Source organism: Cucurbita moschata, unplaced genomic scaffold (assembly GCF_002738365.1).
Source record: "Cucurbita moschata cultivar Rifu unplaced genomic scaffold, Cmos_1.0 Cmo_Scf00045, whole genome shotgun sequence".
NCBI lineage: Eukaryota > Viridiplantae > Streptophyta > Magnoliopsida > Cucurbitales > Cucurbitaceae > Cucurbita > Cucurbita moschata.
Genome location: NW_019268561.1, coordinates 1,691,841 through 1,709,165, shown reverse-complemented (window position 1 = coordinate 1,709,165; position 17,325 = coordinate 1,691,841). Strand labels below are relative to the sequence as shown.

Below are 17,325 nucleotides of genomic sequence, written 5' to 3'. Positions count from 1 at the left end.
GGAATTAAGGTTGTCATGTTGGAATTATTTTATTGGAATTAAGGTTGGGAATAGAAAATAAAATTGTAATTTAAATGTATTTTAACTATTTGATTAAGGAGTGCTTTTTATATACATGCGATCATATGACATTTATGTGTGAGTTTTACATTGTATGATGTTTATTTTTTTTATTGTATGATTAATATTGAAGATTAATTTGAGTAAGTAGTATCTTAAATAGAATTTATTTTCTATGTATATTGATTTAGATAATTGTTTATGCATCTTTATAAAGGATGTGCCCTCGATCATTTATGTTTATTACATTAACGAAGGAGCTGAGTTCTTAAAGCTTGAGAGAAATTTATTCAAATGCTAATGGTCACGACTTTTCTAGTGACTTGGACATTCTAAAAACTGTCACTATACGTATGCTGCTAAGAACTCATCGACTTGTTTAACTTGTTACCAAAACCTATATATGAGAAAGCAGTGAAAGGAGCACTGTCGATGGTGTGATCTAGATAATGTGTAGACATGATAGATGATGTTGTGTTGACATATAATGAGACTCTTCGAATCACTAGAGTGTGGACGAATGATGTTGTTGTGCTTGTTGGAGGTCGTTGATGCAATGGACGTCGGCCAAAGGGGGCTAAACATGAGGCGTGTAGGAGGAGGGAGGTGAGTAGTAAGAAAGGAAAACATCGAGAGGGAGAGTCAATAAGAAGTGGGTACGACTAATGCATGAGAGTGAAGATGCAAGAATAGAATTTTGAGAGAGAGAGAGGGCAGAATAATTTATAATTTTAAAGGAATAAAGGAATAGATTCATTACAAAAGGTATATTACAATATATTTAATACAAAGTTGAATGTAGTCGACCATTATGCTTGGATTAACCCGTCTTCAAAGCAATTTTATTGTAATTACATAAAGAATCAAAATTTCTGACATGAACAATCGTTACCGTATTCATATCAAAGAGATGCAACAAAGTGTCTGGATCAAGTGAACCTCTCCTTGTGATCAGGATGAGGTAGATGTCTTCCAACCATTCCATTACAAGTCTTACGACACCTACCAAGAAGCTTACCGAGGAATAGAAAAGAAGAACAGGTTGGTTCAAGGACCCAAACTCATAAGTCACCACTCTTTTCTTATTCTCGTTTCTTCAACCAACCATGTCCTTACAATAATCAAATACAAAATAATTTATTTACGTTCACTAAATTTCTCCTCGGGTTCGTTAAGAAAGATCTAAACGCATAAATCACTGTATTACAGGTCGATTAGTCTGATTATTAGAAACGACACTTCAAAAACTCTTACTTCTAAAAGAAACTAATTATAACATAGTTAGATAAGACTTTTGATTTATTCTTGCCTTGTAAGCTAAAATTAACATTTATTATTATTATTATTATTTTATTTTTTTACTTAAAAAACAAACCAAATGGATAGAAAATACTTTTTTTATTATTATTAAAATAATAATAATAATAAATAAAAGGGTTGAAATTGTTATGATTATGAAGAAGTTGGAGGATTCGTATTTCCAAAAGCTGCCCAAAATCTTCGCAACGACTTCGTTAGAAGCAATAAACAAACTAGAAATCGCCCTTCGACGATTGACGAATCTCAACCGTTGAAACAACATTGCCGTCTCTCCGTCGCCGGTTACCTTCGTAAGCGGCAACTACCTTTCCCTTCTTCCTCACGGATCTCTCATCCATGAGACTTCTCTCGCTCTAGTTTTTTTTCTCTCTCTAGAGATGGTTTGGGAGCGGCAATGAAAGCAGAGTTTGAGGTGGAGGTGGAGAGGCGATGGGTGATTGTAAGCGAGTTGCGGTGAGGACGGCGGCGAGTAATGCTGGTTGGATGTCTAAGAGGAGGAGAATTGCCGGTTCGCCGGAGAGGTTGAGGCCGTCGACGTCTCAGTCTGACTTCAGCGACGGTTGTTTGTGGTTGGAGAATGCGACGACGTCTGTCTCGCGCTTGGAGAAGAGGAATTCCGTTGGAGTTGTCGCCGGAGGTGAGATGAGTGATGGTTTTTCAGTGGATCAGTTTCCTGTTTCTTGTAGCTCCGGTAACGACTGCGGCAAGGCTACCGGCCTGAAGGACGCCGTGAACTTCGAAGATCTGGAGGTTAATTCCGAATTCTTGGTTGAGGAGTGTACTTCTTTCCTTGCTTGTAGTTAGTTGGTTCTTTTTTCTTAGTTTGGAATTTAATTTCGAGTTCCTCTGTTTTGGATTGCGAGAAAATGGAGTAGAACAAGAAAATGATTATTAGATTTAACCGGTTCATCAGTCTTGCATTCTAAAATTTCCGTTGAAAATGAATTCAGATGAATTTGTTCTTCATATAACCCTGACTCTTTCCTGAAATTTTTTTCCTGTAATGAACAGTTCGTGATTTGTTCGTTCCTTCGTTGTTCTATTCAATTCGATTTTACTCCTTTTAAACTTACGACTGTTTCTACGAAATGTCTGTTTAGATTTTGAATTTGTATGTATTTTGAATCGTATTTATTGACATTTATGTTCAATGCGCCATTGCAGCCGACCAAGAGCTTCGAAACCGTAGAGTCGACTCACGTTAACGGCATTCAAAGGTTCATTGCACTTCACTATCATCCTTCAAATTCCCCTAACGAAACGGATTCCTAAACGCTTAGTCTTCTCTTTCGCTATTTCTCACTCTGTTTGCTATTTCAGAGAGAGCACTCCAACGAGCGATCTCCACGGAGAATCCGGCGTAATGGACACACTAGCGAAGAGCTTCTTGACTGAAAAACAGAAGCGAACTGATCGTCCGATGAAGACGCCGCCGATTTTCGAGATTGAAGATTTCTTCGCCGAGGCTGAGAAGTACGAACAGAAGCGCTTCTCAGAGAAGTGAGTACAATTTTTCCATGCGCATGATAACCATCTCTGATTCGGCGAATTTAGTCGAATCAAAACCTAATTGAACTTGTTCTTCTTCTTCTTCTTCAATTGATTTTACTTTTTGGCCTTCAATCTTGTGCAGGTACAACTTCGATATAGTGATGGATGTGCCATTGGAAGGACGATACCAGTGGATTCGTCTGAAGCCATGAAAAACCAGCTAACTTCATGCTAAAACACGCCGGGATCTGGATTATCTCGGATTTCATGAACATAATTTTCCATAAACATGGAACTCTATCCTTTTGGAAAACTCTGTTAGTTTCTTCTTTTTGTACAGCTTCCAACTCCACAAAAGAAGCTCCGGAACTAAATCTTTTCAGTAAATGCACACTGCGCGCACACACACACACACCCATAGAAAGGAAACCGCCGCCGCCGTCCTTCTTTTATCATTTTCTTTCATGAACTCAAAGCTGTGTTGTGTCGTGCATCCATAATTGAGCACAGATTTCTGTAATTCTCACTTCGAATTCACGACAAATGTTGGCCATGTTAAATCACACTTCGTTCTTTTGTCACTTTTTGAGGTTGCGTTTTGTGTAAGAAAAGTGTTTTTTGTTTGAATGTTTATTTTTCTGTGAAGAAAAAAAAGGAAACGTGTAATCTCCTTTTGCATATCTCTGAATTTTGTGTTACGGAATGATGTGCTGTTAAGATCTGAGATCTGTTTGTGGAATATTCTTCAGAGTAAAAACAGGATATGATTCTCAGCGTGGAAGGGGAAAAAAAGATGAACATCAAGAACAAAAGGAACCAATTCCCGGGGACCATTAACACTTCCAACTATTCCAGACGGTTAATTTGGATTCACCCTTCAACAGAAATGGCGAAAGGTAAACAATTCTCTGTCCTTCACAATTTTTCTATTTGAGGTTAGACAATTTCTGTTCTTTGGAACCAAAATTTTCACTGGAACCTCTTTTGTCACCTGTGATGATGTTCCATTTGTGGAGTTTTGTTACATTTAAGATTCATTACATGCATGATTTAATATGTTCTCATCATATATTATTCTCTGTCGTACTTTTTCCAAATTTCCAAGAATATCTGTTCACTAGTTTTCATATTTCATTATGACCCAAAAGTTCCTATGATTCATAATATTTGTTGTTAGTGTCCATTCTTTTTCGTATCAAATGGGTAAAAAGAATATCATTTTTACCCATTGCATTAATTTTGTAGTGGCAAGGAAGGTGTATGCATGTGAGGTGTAAAAAGTGAATATTTTTAAGAAATGCCTTGCATTAACACCTTAGAGGTCAATGAAGGTTCAGAGTAGCTAGAGCCCACCTACGTGAAACCGTGAGTGAGTTCCCTTTTAACAACTAGATATAGTAGAGTTGGGAGGTGGACACCTCTCCCTAGAAGTCTGATTTAAAAGTTTTAGGGAAAATTCGAAAAAGAGAACTCAAAGAGGACAATATCTGCTAGCGATAGGCTTGGACTCTTACCGTTGGTATCAGGGCCAAACAATGGGTGATGTGCCAACGAGGAGGCTAATTTCTGAAGGGGGTGGATTGGAGGACTCACATCGATTAGAGAAGGAAACGAGTGTCAGCAAGGACGCTGGGCCCCATAAGTAGGTGAATTGTGAGATCCCACGTCGATTCCGTTGGAGAGGAGAACGAATCATTCTTTGTAATGGGGGTAGATTGTGAGATCTTACATCGATTCGGTTGAAGATGAATAATGAAAAAGAAAAAATAAAAAGATAAGGTCATTCTATTTCGACAAAAGACCCAGACCCAAGTTCCATAGCTTTGGGTCCGCTATCCCGATCATGATTTTCCAACTCCCAGAAAGGAAAAGTCCTCCCCTTTTTAGCCCGTTGTGGGCGAGGAGGGATTTGAACCCCGACACCATGGTTTGTAGCCACATGCTCTAATCCTCTGAGCTACAGACCCCACCCCGTCTCCGCTGTGAGATCATTATATTCGGCTGGAGAGAGTACGAATCATTCTATATTAGGGAGAGGAAACATCTCGCTAATGGACCATTTTTAAAATGAGGAGTTCGAAAGGAAAAGTCCAAGGAGACAATATTACATTATCTTATTGAGATGTTTGGGTTATTTTATTGGAGTACCCACTTTGCAACTATGCCTAAATTTGTAGACATATTAGAATTGATAATTTAGAAGATATTTGTGTGATAAATATAAGATTTAAGAGGGTAAGCCTTTTGAATTTCCATTTAATTGTTGAGCAAAGGCAGCTTAGCTTAGGTTACAGGGTGAGTGGATAACGAAATTGGCAGAATTGGGTTGAGGTGCTACACATCTCAAAAATCATAAACAAACTAAGAAAACATTTGTTCATTTTTGTTTCTTTCATTGATTCAAGGTCAAAACTCTCTCTCTCTCTCTCTCTCTCTACTGTGAAATCAGATAATTTGTTTTACTTGTGTGAATGTGTCTTTATGGTCATTAAATATTACTGTTGTGTTGTATATATTAATTTCATTGCAGCACCCATCATATGATCCTGTCTGATCCACAAATATTTTTATTGTTTGCTTCAAAATTACAATTCATGCTTTTCTTTTTCTTTTTTTCCTCATTTTAAAAATATTATAGAAGTCAAAAAATATATTTTCAAATTTAGTTAATTTTTAATTCAATTGATTTATGTTGATTGATGTAAATTTAATTATTTTTGAAGTCATTAGAATCTTCCCAATTCTTTTCATTTATCCGAAAGACCAAAAGAAATATTTATTTTGCCTCCAAAATTTGTAAAAAAAGCTTAGGAAATAGTTTTAAAATTGGATAGAGAAGAAGGGGAAGGGGAGTGATGCAGGGAGGAGCTCTGCACGTGGAGTGGTGGTCTTCCCGGCGTTCTTTGCTTTGGATCTGCGGCCACACCTTCTTTCTCCAATTATTATTCCTTTTTTATTCTTTTAATTAAAAAAATTAATTTTTTTTTTTAATCGAACAAAGTTTACCATTCAACTCTCTAGTATACGGAAGGTAAGTTTAATTATATATTTTGAATTGGTTTATACGTGACATTTTTTTGGTCTAGTAAAAAAATCAATCCAATTCTTGATCAATCTCCTACCAACGAAAATATATTTCTTATCTATAAATCCATGATCAATCTCTTAATTAAATCGAAACGTGAGACTCTAATAAATACCCGTTTGAGGGTCACAATGGCCCTTTTCCTGTTTCATCACTGTGATTCCAAGGCAGGTTATTGAAGTCATATTTGAAGCTTTTGAGTTTGAATTCTGCAAAACCTCACTCCATTAATCTTCCTCTGTAGTTTACCGGAAGTTCAGTGGGTGCTGCTTCACCGGAGGAGATGAAGAACAACAACTTTTTCAAAGCTATCCTGTTTAATTTGTTGCTTTGTGAGCAAGGGACTTCCTTCCTAACCAAATTTTCTACCTTTCTTTTTTCTCACTCTTTCACCAAACTTCAAATTACACTCTCCACCAAACCAACTAACTATATCTCTTTTTTCTCCCACTCTCCTAACAAATTCCTACCCATGTGCTTAAAAAAGTATATTCAGAGGAGGGTTGAATGCATACTACTTCTCTATAGGCATGAATCCACTAAGCAGATTTATATATGTACCTCTAGACATAAGAATTACCAACGAAAAGAAAGGAGTGCATATTGTATTGTAACGTACACATTTGTACGTTTGTGTTTGTGACATACAACATGTATGATATCATGCATTTTAAATCATGGTAGCACATTACACTTTCATACATACATTTATATTATTTGTGCATGGTGTCTCACATGGCACTATATAATCATATTAACATTATAAGCATGAATCAATAAATAGGAAGTGTATGCATCCTCAGAGTTTATTTGCATATCGATGTGCGATCTCACAATCAACCACTTCGAGGCTCAGCATCCTCGTTGACACTTGTTTCTCTTTTCAATCGATGTGAAATCTCACAGTTGGGACAAGTTTATTTTTTTCAAGTTGGAAATTAATTGTTCAGATACTTGGTTTTGGATCAGAATTGACTAGGGTAATATATTAAATTCTTGATTATTGTAAAATTATGATAGGATTTTGTTTCCAAGAATGGTTGATCATGTTCAGATAAAGACACATTAATTGTTTTATCTCAAGCGAGGTCATAGGTTGGTTGGCCTTTTTCTAAATATTTAGATCCGTAATTTACTTTATAATTTCGTTGTGTATATGAATATCTAATCCCAATCCCTTACTAAGTATTTTAAATATTCAGACCTTTTAAAATATTTTCAAACAAGAGTAAAGGTGTGCAAGACTGTGACGAAAAGCGACTGTTAGCTATTATGAGAGACTATTGTCTTGTTTTGATCATACTTCTGCATTATTTCATTTATTTACTCTAAAATGTCAGACCTCTAAATTTATTTGCAAACTCGAGATATTTGTTATTTGGATTTAAATTTATAGTTTTTCAAAAATGATTTAAAAGTACTCACACAAAATTATTTATTTATCCTAAAATGTATACTCTTAACTTTTTTTTTTTAGTTTTTAGTTTGTTTTCACCTTAAAAATTATTATATTAAAAAGTGAATCATTACATTTAAATTTTAAACTTTAAATAAATTCAATTATGTTGTTATTAGTTATATCATTAATGTTATGAGTAGAATAATGATGTGACATGCCTATTAAATAAATATTTTCAGATGAGTTGGCAATACATAATAGAGCTAAACCTATAATATTAATTTACTAATTAATTTTTAAATCTTTTATTAAAATAAAGAATTGGGGTTTCTAATAATGTCACCCATTTTGTTATCAACCAATGCTCTTGTCGCACCTCCTCCAATTTACTTTGTTGTATGGTAATATAATTCAAATTCAAATATATTAAAATACTATGGATTTCTCATGTTTTATTTTATTTGCTTTGAATTCAAAAACATTACCAAATAATAACATGTGAGAAAAGCATAAAAATTCGATAAAAAAATTTATTCGGTAAACCGGGACAAAACATTGGTTTAATGGATTTTAAGTACGACATCAAGACATTAATGCTCTCATTTCCTTCTCTTGGATCATGCTTTTCGGTTTCGTTGAGATTTTGACTCTCATATGCTATTGAGCATTTTGACTTGATCGCTCACACATCAAAGTAGTAGAAAATATTTCATTATCGATAGAATAGAATTATAGTCAAGAAGATTGACCACGCAGGGTTGGGATCGTGAAACTATCACTCAAGAAGTAAGTAAGTTAGTTCTTGTTTGGTCGATAATGGTTTTTATTAGATCTTGCATAACTAATGCAAAAACATTCATTTAAAACGACTTCATAAAACAATGTCATCGATTTACATGTTTGAGAAAAGGTCTTGTACAAAAGAAATATTAAAATAAACATAGGTAAATATAGAAATAACAATGCTCTATGCAAATACCCTATACAAGTTCTATGTTCTTTAATTGCGATGCCGACATCAAGCGTAGAGAGGTGTTAAAAAATATTCAATAAATGACTCCACTGTTGAGGTTAAGGAATGCAAACACATGCGATCATTATTAGAGACCTATCGTAACACATCTAATTCGAGTAAAGAGGCGATGAGGGGTGCTAACCCGGTCACCGAACCTAGGTCGGGTCGAATAAAATAAACAATTAAATTTGGTCAACCATGAAGACCTCAGTTCGAACTATCAAGCCCATGGGTTTTCCAAATTAGCCCAAAAGGCCTTGGATAGTAAATGGGCTTAGTGTAGCAATCTGTAGAGCCCATTGTGACCAGGTCCAGGCCCAATCCACTTCTTCATCTCCTCTGTTCATTGCTCATACAGCTGAGCCTGAACCAGAACAAGCTTGGTTTGAATTCGAATTAGTGCCAGAGCTTTCCATGTTGGCGCTCACCGGAGAATCGAAGGGAACAAACTTCAGTTCACTGAGGCAGCTCTAGAACGGTCAGATTCTTGTTCTCTTTGCATTAAGGGATTGAAGGATTGTGCTGTTTGGATTCCAGGAAAATGGTGGAATCGAACCTGACTTACGAGGAATGCCGACGCCAGAGGTTGGAGGAGAATAAGAAGAGGATGGAAGAGCTCAATCTCAACAAGCTTGCCGATGCTCTGAAATCTTCCAGCCCTAAATCCTCTCCGGTAGGTTTCCGTTGTTCAAAATGCTTCATAATCCAATGTATATTCCAACATGATAATGAATTTGAAGCATGTTCTCTCTCTTTGTATGGATTCTGATAGACGAAACAGCTAAAGCGTCCTCGCCAACCACACGATATCTCGTCCTTCAGTGTTAGAAGGTCCAGCCGATTTGCGGATAAACCCCCTCCGAACTATAAGGAGGTAGACTTTGAGTTCTTCATTTTGAGTTTTACGCCCTTTCTGATTGAACAGTTCCTAATTTAAGCATTTAGATTCATTATTTTTGAATTACCTGTTTTGGATTGTTCGTTTCTTTCTTGGTGGCTTTCACAATGTAGCTTAATGTTCATATCTTATTGGCCTCTGCAGGTGCCCATTGAACCACTTCCAGGTAACAGAAGTTATAGAAGGTATGCAAGAAAATGTGGTTTCAAATTACTTTTACTTGGAACTTTTAGTTCTTTTAACTTAAGAAAGCGAAAATGATTGGCATAACAGGACATATCAACGGAGAGATTTGTTGAATCGGGTTTATGCTTCACATGAAGAAAGGCAATATGCTATTGACAGAGCACGAGACCTTCAATCTAGCCTGGATTCTAGATACCCAAGTTTTGTGAAGCCAATGCTTCAATCACATGTCACCGGGGGATTTTGGCTGGTCAGTTCATGATATTTCTGATCAAACTGCTTTGCTTTTTGTAGATCATTTTACTGAATTTTGTGAGCTTTGATTCATTTTTAAAGCTTATGATTTGACAAAGTATGTATATTAGGCACTTATTGCACTGATGTTGTCTTAAGAAGTTTCTTATAGGGTCTTCCAGTTCAATTTTGCAAGCAACACCTTCCCCGTGAGGATGAAATGGTTACTCTGCTGGACGAGGATGGAAATGAGTTCCAAACAAAATACCTTGCCGAGAAAACAGGTCTTAGTGGTGGTTGGAGAGGGTTTGCCATTGATCACCAGTTAGTAGATGGGGATTCTTTGGTGTTTCACTTAACTAAGCCAACTGAATTCAAGGTGATTGCCTAGAAAATTAATTCATTGCCTAGTTTCAAATATTCTGAATTGGCCAAGCATCTTTTCATATGACTGAGTTTTATGGGTCTATGCACATTTAATCTAGCACATTTAGTTTGAGGTTTATGGCATGGTTGGTTAGAAACCACGACCTCCACTATAGTATGATATTGTCCACTTTGAGCATAGACTCTCATGGTTTTGTTTTTGGTTTTCCCAAAAGGTCTCGTACCAATGGAGATAGTGTTCCTTATTTATAAACTCATGATCTTCTTCTTAATTAGCCAAAGTGGGACTACTCCTCAACAATCCTCCCCTTGAACAAAGTACACCATAGAGCCTCTCCTTGAGGCTTCCTTCTCTAGAGCTCTTGAACAAAGTACACCTTTTATTCAACACTTAGTCACCTTTGACCATATTTTAAAGACTCACAACTTCTTTGCTTGACATTTGAGAATTCTATTGGCATGACTAAGTTAAGGGCATATCTTTGATACCATGTTAGAAACCACGACCTCCTGGTATAATATTGTCCACTTTGAACATAGGCTTTTGGTTATAAACTTGTTTTTTATTATTTATTTAGTTTTTGGTTAAAAATAGCTGTTAGTATTTATTTTATTTTATTTTGTTGTATATTTCTCCATAAAAAAAACTGAGGATATCGTTAAACGAAGGGTGTAAGTAGTGGAAGAGGGGAACTAATTTGTAGGGAGTGGAATTAGTGGAAAGAGTGGTAGCTGATTTGTAGCCAGAAATGTGTTATTTTTTTTTTTATTATATAAGAAAAATGGTGTCAAGTTAGTATAAAACCACAAAAAGAAGATAAAATTAATTTGTGTGTCTGCCCCTTCTTCCCTTCAGTTATTTTCTTTCATTTGCTATCAGAGCTACAAGCTCAAGGTCGGTTTTCAATCATGTCTCATCTAGAGATTGAGCGGTCAAGAAGGGAGAGAGATAAAAAAATGAGACAGGAATCGAGTGACAGGAGTCAAAGCATCGGTGCGATAGAAGATGATGCCTCAAACGAAGTGAGTGTACGGATTCAAGAAAAGGAGGGATCTGTTACACTCAAATACCCAATGTTGACAAAATGCAACTATGCAGCTTGGTCGATTAAGATGGAGGTATTTATGATGGCACAAGGTGTTTGGGAGGCAATTGCATCACCAAAAACAGTAGATAGCCTCAAAATAAGATGGCTATAAATACCACAAGGTGTTTGGGAGGCAATTGCATCACCAAAAACAGTAGATAGCCTCAAAATAAGATGGCTTTAGCAGCTATTTATCAAAGTATTGGAGAAGATATGTTGCTACAGTTGGGTGCTAAGAAAACGGCCAAAGAAGTCTGGATCATGTTGAAAATATGAATCTAGGTGCGGAAAGAGTGAAAGAAGTTAGAACGCAGACTCTCTGGCGGGAGTTTGAAGCGTTGAGGATGGGTGATTCAGAAAGTATTGATGAGTATTATGGAAAACTCACCATTATTGTTAACAAATTGAGAGGCCTCGACAATGCAGTGGATGATATCCAAGTAGTTAAGAAACTTCTACGATCCACCTCTGCAAAGTTTCTTCAAATCACTTCAACAATTGAGGAGTTCAATGATCTCAAAACAAAATCCGTTGATGAGATTATTGGATCACTCAAGGCACATGAAGAAAGGTTGCAAGGGTTTGGAGAAAAAGATGAAACCGTTCTCCTTTCTCGTGCAGAATGGAAGGGACGAGAGAATGCAAAATCCTCAAAGAAAGAAGGGAAGGATCAAGGCAGTTCCAGAGGAGGCAGGGGACGGGGTCGTGGAAGATGGAGAGGCTGTGGGAGAAGTAACTGGCATCGAGGAGATGAAGGAGAGTCACAAACTCAGAAGAAGAAGTTCGACAAAAGTAAAATTAAATGTTACGGGTGTTAGCAGATGGGACACTTCGCATCAAAGTGTTCCACGAAAGATGAAACTCAACTTGATAGAGATGCAAAAGGATGAGGAGTCTTCATTGCTGATGATAGAGGCGTGTGAAATTAAAACCACACGTGACAAAGAGCTTGATTTTGTGATGTTGAATGAAACTATAGTGCTGCCACCAGCCAATATTGGAGTTGAAAATTCCTGGTACCTAGATATTGGAGCTGAAAATTCCTGGTACCTAGATATTAGAGCAAGTAACCACATGTTAGGAGAAAGGAGGGTGTTTCGTGAGCTCGACAGATCTGTTGTTGGAAAGGTACGTTTCGGTGATCACTCTGTAATAGACATTTGTGGTCGAGGAATAGTGCTATTCAAATGCAAAATTGATGAGCACTTGATCTTATCGCAAGTCTATTACATACCCAAACTCAAAAGCAATATAATAAGTTTGGGACAACTGGACGAGAGTGGAAATAAAATTGTCATAGAGGACAGTGTGATGAAGATATATGACAGGATCAGGAGCTTGATTATATGGTGACTAGAAAATCCAACAGATTGTATGTAGCAAAGCTAAAGCTTGTGGATCTGGTGTGTAATATCAATAACGATGGTTGGCTCTAGCACGCGAGGTATGGACGAATTTTCACTCTTTAAAGCAATTAAATGACAAAAGAATGGTTGAAGGGTTGCCGAAAATCACCTAGGTCAATCAATTCTGTGATGGGTGTTTAATTGGAAAGCAGCATAGGACTTCTTTTCTGCAAACAACAACATATCGTGCGAAGGAGTCACTGGATCTCGTCCATGGGGATCTATGTGAACCTATTTCGCCAATGACTTATGGAGATAACAAATATTTTATGTTATTGGTGGATGATTTTTCACGATTTATGTGGGTGTTTTTGTTGAAACACTGGTGGTATGTAAGAAGTTCAAGATCAGGATGGAGGTAGAGAAATGCAAGAAGATTAAGGGCGTTAGAATGGACTGTGGAGGAGAGTTCGTACCTACTGCTTTTAAAGACTATTGCGAGAAAGGAGGCATGAAGAGATTTCTTACTGCACCATTTTCACCACAGCAAAATGACGTAGTAGAAAGGCGTAATCGAACGGTTGTAGAGATGATCAGATGTATGTTAAAAGAGCAAAAAGATGCTTGAAAAATTTTGGGGAGAAGCTGTCAAAACTGTTGTGTATATTCTGAACAGATCGCCAACAAAAGGAGTTGCAGATGGTACATCGTATCAAGCTTGGTTTGACAAGATACTGAAGGTTCATCACTTTAAAATCTTCGAGTGTCTTGCTCATGCCAAGAATATATATTCACACCTCCCCGAACTTGCTGATAGGAGTGTGAAGACAATTATGTTGGGATATGAAGATGGAACCAAAGCTTACCGACTATTGGATCCACAAAAGAACAGAATTATTGTGAGCAGGGATGTGTTGTTTGAAGAGGAGAAAAAGTGGTGTTGGGAAGAAATCACAAACGGTGATGATGAACAAAAAGGAACTTTCACCGTTCAAATTTTAGAAAAATAGGGTAGAATAGAGGAGAGGAATATTGAACAAATCGAAGTTGATCCAGATGAAAGGCAAAGAAAAAATTTGTCCTCAACTTTATCAACGCCAGATAATACCTCAAATGCATCATTATCAAGCTCGTCGACGTCGAAAAAGTTCAAGTCTCTCGAAGAAATTTATAGAGAACTGAATGAAGCAGAGGAAGAAGCAATGGACCTTTGCTTTCTTTCTATAGAGGAGCCAACCTCATACGAGGAAACTGCTAAAAATGAAAACTGGAGGAATGCCATGAAGTTTGAAATTCTCTCCATTGAAAAGAACAGAACGTGGGAACTCACAGATTTGTCGAAGAATCATAAAGCAATTGGCATCAAATGGATTTTCAAATTGAAGAAAAATCCAAATGGAGAAATAATGAAACATAAGGCGAGACTCGTGGCAAAGGGATAGACACAACAGTTTAGGATGACAGTGAAGTTGCACCAGTGGCCAGGTTAGAAACAGTGAGATTAATTCTTGCCTATGCAGCCATTAAGAACTGGGAAGTACATCACATGGATGTGAAGACAGCTTTTCTGAATGGCGAGTTAGAAGATGAGGTGTATGTTGTTCAACTAGAAGGGTTCGTTGACAAGGAAAATCCAAACATGGTATTAAAACAATGTAAAGCCTTGTATGGATTAAAACAGGCTTCGAGGGCTTGGAACTTTAAACTTGATCAATGTTTGCAGTCACTTGAGATGTCCACAGGAATATGCTCTCTACAAGAAAATTAATGGAGTTGAATCAATGATAATTGGCACATATGTGGATGACTTAATCATAGCCGGTTCAAACAAACAAGTTATAGCTCAATTCAAGGAAGAGATGCACCAGAATTTGAGATGAACGATCTTGTACTTTTGAGCTATTACTTGGGTATTGAGGTACGACAAAGCAGTGAATCAATCACTTTATGTCAGGCCGGATATGCAAGAAAAATCCTAGAGAAGCTAGGAATGAGAGAGTGCAATCCTTGTTCGATTCTCATGGAACCAAGAATGAAGATGAGCAAACATGGGAATGGAGAACCTGCGGTTGACAAAACACTTTACAGAAGTGTTATTGGAAGCTTACGCTATCTTGTTAATACCCAGCCCGACATAGCCTACTCAGTTGGTGTGATGAGTAGATCCATGGAGGCACCAACAACTTCACATCTCACAGCAGTAAAACAAATATCGATGTATGTGAAAGGTACTCTAAGTTTTTGGTTGAGTTTATAAGAAGCTATCGAATGTGGAGCTCGTAGGATTTAGCGACAATGATATGGCTGGCGATATTGATGATAGGAATAGTAGAACTGGAGTGTTTTACTATTTGTGAGTAAATCCAATAATCTGGGTATTGCAGAAGCAGAAGGTGGTGGCTTTGTCGTCATGCGAGGCTGAGTATGTAGCCGTAATTGCTGGAACGTGTCAAGGAGTATAGTTGGGCGGGATTTTGAGTAGCATCAGTCAACTGCAAGTACAACCCAAACTTTATGTTGACAACAAATCAGCTATAGCGTTGGCGAAAAATCATGTTTACCTTGATCGAAGTAAGCACATTGATACCAGATTTCATTTTATTCGCCAATGTGTGCAAACTAAAGCTATTGAATTGGAATATGTGAACACATGAATAATTGACGGATATTCTGACAAAGCGGTTAGCAAGACAACGATTCCTGGAGTTAAAGAGAGAAGATTGACTTGAAAAAAGTCACATTCTAGTTAAACCAGGAGTGACGGTTGTTTATAAACTTATTTTTTATTATTTATTTATTTTGTTTATAAGTTTTTGGTTAAAAATAGCTGTTAGTATTTATTTTATTGTGTTTTTATTTCTCCATAAAAAAAAAGTCCTGGATATGTGAAAGGAAGGGTGGAAGTAGTGAAACTGATTTTTAGGGGTGGAATTAGTGAAAGGAGTGGTAGCTGATTTGTAGCAAGAAATGTGTTATTTTTTTTTTTTTTTATTATAACAAAAAAATGGTGTCAAGTTAGTATAACACCACAAAAAGGAGATAAAATTAATTTGTGTGTCTGTCCCTTCTCCAATTCTTTGAAGGCTCTCGTGGCTTTACTTTTGGTTTTCTCAAAAGGCCTCATAGCAAGAGAGACAATGTTCCTTATAAATAAACCCATGATCTTTCTCTTAATTAGCCAATGTGAGACTACTCCCAATAATCCTCGACATGTCTCAGAAATATAAATCATATCTAAGAGAGTTAAATACAAGAGGAACAGCTTCTTCAAAACATTCAAAACTCTCTGTTGCCATGAGCAGCGCCTAATTACAAGAGGAAGTACATTTTGGTAGTGTGGGGGTGGCAGGATGGGATACTCAAGACGGTTCATGCAGATTCTTGAGTGTTGGATGATGAAAGTCTCACACCACATCGGCTAATTTAGGAAATGATCATTGGTTTATTATTAAAGAATACTCTTTCCATAGGTGTGAGGCCTTTTGGGGAAGCCCAAAGCAAAGCCACGAGTGCTTATGCTTAAAGTGGACAATATCATACCATTGTGGAGAGTCGTGTTCATCAATGTAACTCAATTTTTTCTTCCTCGTGATATCATTATGGAATTGACTTAGCATTGTAACTCACATTTCAAGATTTCACCATTCATTTTTCAAGCGCAGGCTTTAGGTTGAGATGAATCTTCAGTTCTCAATCTTGGAATCTCACATAAATGACACGAAAAATGTCTTCCCCTTTGAAGTTGTTAACATCACTGCTCGAATCCTGTCTGAAATTTGAGTAAATATTAGTAATGAGCTTAACCTTGCATTCATAGGTATATATCATCAGGGCGTACAATTTGGAAGACAAAGAAGATACCAATGAGGATTCCGATGATACCCAGTCGGAAAAAAGTGGGCAAAGAAGTACCAGATCATCAGGGCACAAAATCATGGCAAATAATTCTGAAGATAAATCAGATAAATGCGAGAATTCCGAGGTCTCCCAACTCGAAAAGAGTGGCAAAAGAAGTACTAGATCAGCAAGTAAAGGTTTGGTTTTCGTATGCGTTTTTTAGTGTTGCTGTTCACATGTTTTTGAATGGTAATGGATGCCTGAAAAGAGGGTCAAACAATTACTGAGTTTACAAGTAATCAGCATTCAATTTTGATGTCTCGTATTCACTGGTAATTTGTTCATTTTTTTCTGGCAGGGAAGAAGTAACTCGGACATTGGCTTTGCCACATTGTTTATTAGAAGTATCCATGGCATTTTGACTAAGAAAAAACAAGGGAGCTTTCAGGTAATTGTCAGTCTTAGCTCTCTCTCTCTCTCTCTGGACTGTTGTAATTGTAATATCAGGTTATGTTAATGAAATGACCCTGTTTTTTATGACATGGAGCAACCCCTCGCTCGAGTTTCTGGAAATGATGCTGTTAGATACCTCTGTCTGTTCTAACCAATTGAGCTATTTGCTCTGATAAAGTTGGCTCCTCCGCAATGATATACTACAGGTACATTAAACCTTGCTCTGATATTATTTGATGGAGCAATTTGCTGAAATTGTCTGAGGAAAAACCGCTGGAACAAGAAAAAAAAAAAAAAAAAGAAAAAACTCGAGATGACAATATTTAAGATTCTGCTCGGAAGACAGGAGGATCTGTTTCTCATTGGCATATTTAAATAACAATTATATCCTAAAAATGGAAAGGAGCGACAACTTAATTAAATCATCTCATTTGGAAACTAAAAATGACTTTTAACATAAAAACAGGGATTTATCTAACAATCTCAAGTATTGTGTATATCTATCTTATTGTTTGAAGTTCGATCT

The 17,325-nt window shown here is 36.8% G+C and overlaps 2 protein-coding genes across 2 annotated transcripts; both read left to right on the top strand.

The window, feature by feature from the left end:
- The first annotated feature begins 1,527 nt into the window (after positions 1 to 1,527).
- LOC111434501 (cyclin-dependent kinase inhibitor 7-like) lies at positions 1,528 to 3,549 on the top strand. The gene is made up of 4 exons (XM_023071916.1): positions 1,528 to 2,130; positions 2,545 to 2,597; positions 2,701 to 2,880; positions 3,014 to 3,549. The coding sequence occupies exons 1-4, from the start codon at positions 1,810 to 1,812 to the stop codon at positions 3,081 to 3,083; spliced, it is 624 nt and encodes a 207-aa protein (XP_022927684.1). The 5' UTR covers positions 1,528 to 1,809; the 3' UTR covers positions 3,084 to 3,549.
- Positions 3,550 to 8,733: 5,184 nt separating this feature from the next.
- Positions 8,734 to 16,937, top strand: LOC111434496 (B3 domain-containing protein At3g19184-like). Its single transcript, XM_023071908.1, has 7 exons — positions 8,734 to 9,043; positions 9,143 to 9,244; positions 9,413 to 9,453; positions 9,542 to 9,704; positions 9,861 to 10,067; positions 16,327 to 16,543; positions 16,705 to 16,937. The coding sequence occupies exons 1-7, from the start codon at positions 8,912 to 8,914 to the stop codon at positions 16,713 to 16,715; spliced, it is 873 nt and encodes a 290-aa protein (XP_022927676.1). The 5' UTR covers positions 8,734 to 8,911; the 3' UTR covers positions 16,716 to 16,937.
- Positions 16,938 to 17,325: the final 388 nt, after the last annotated feature.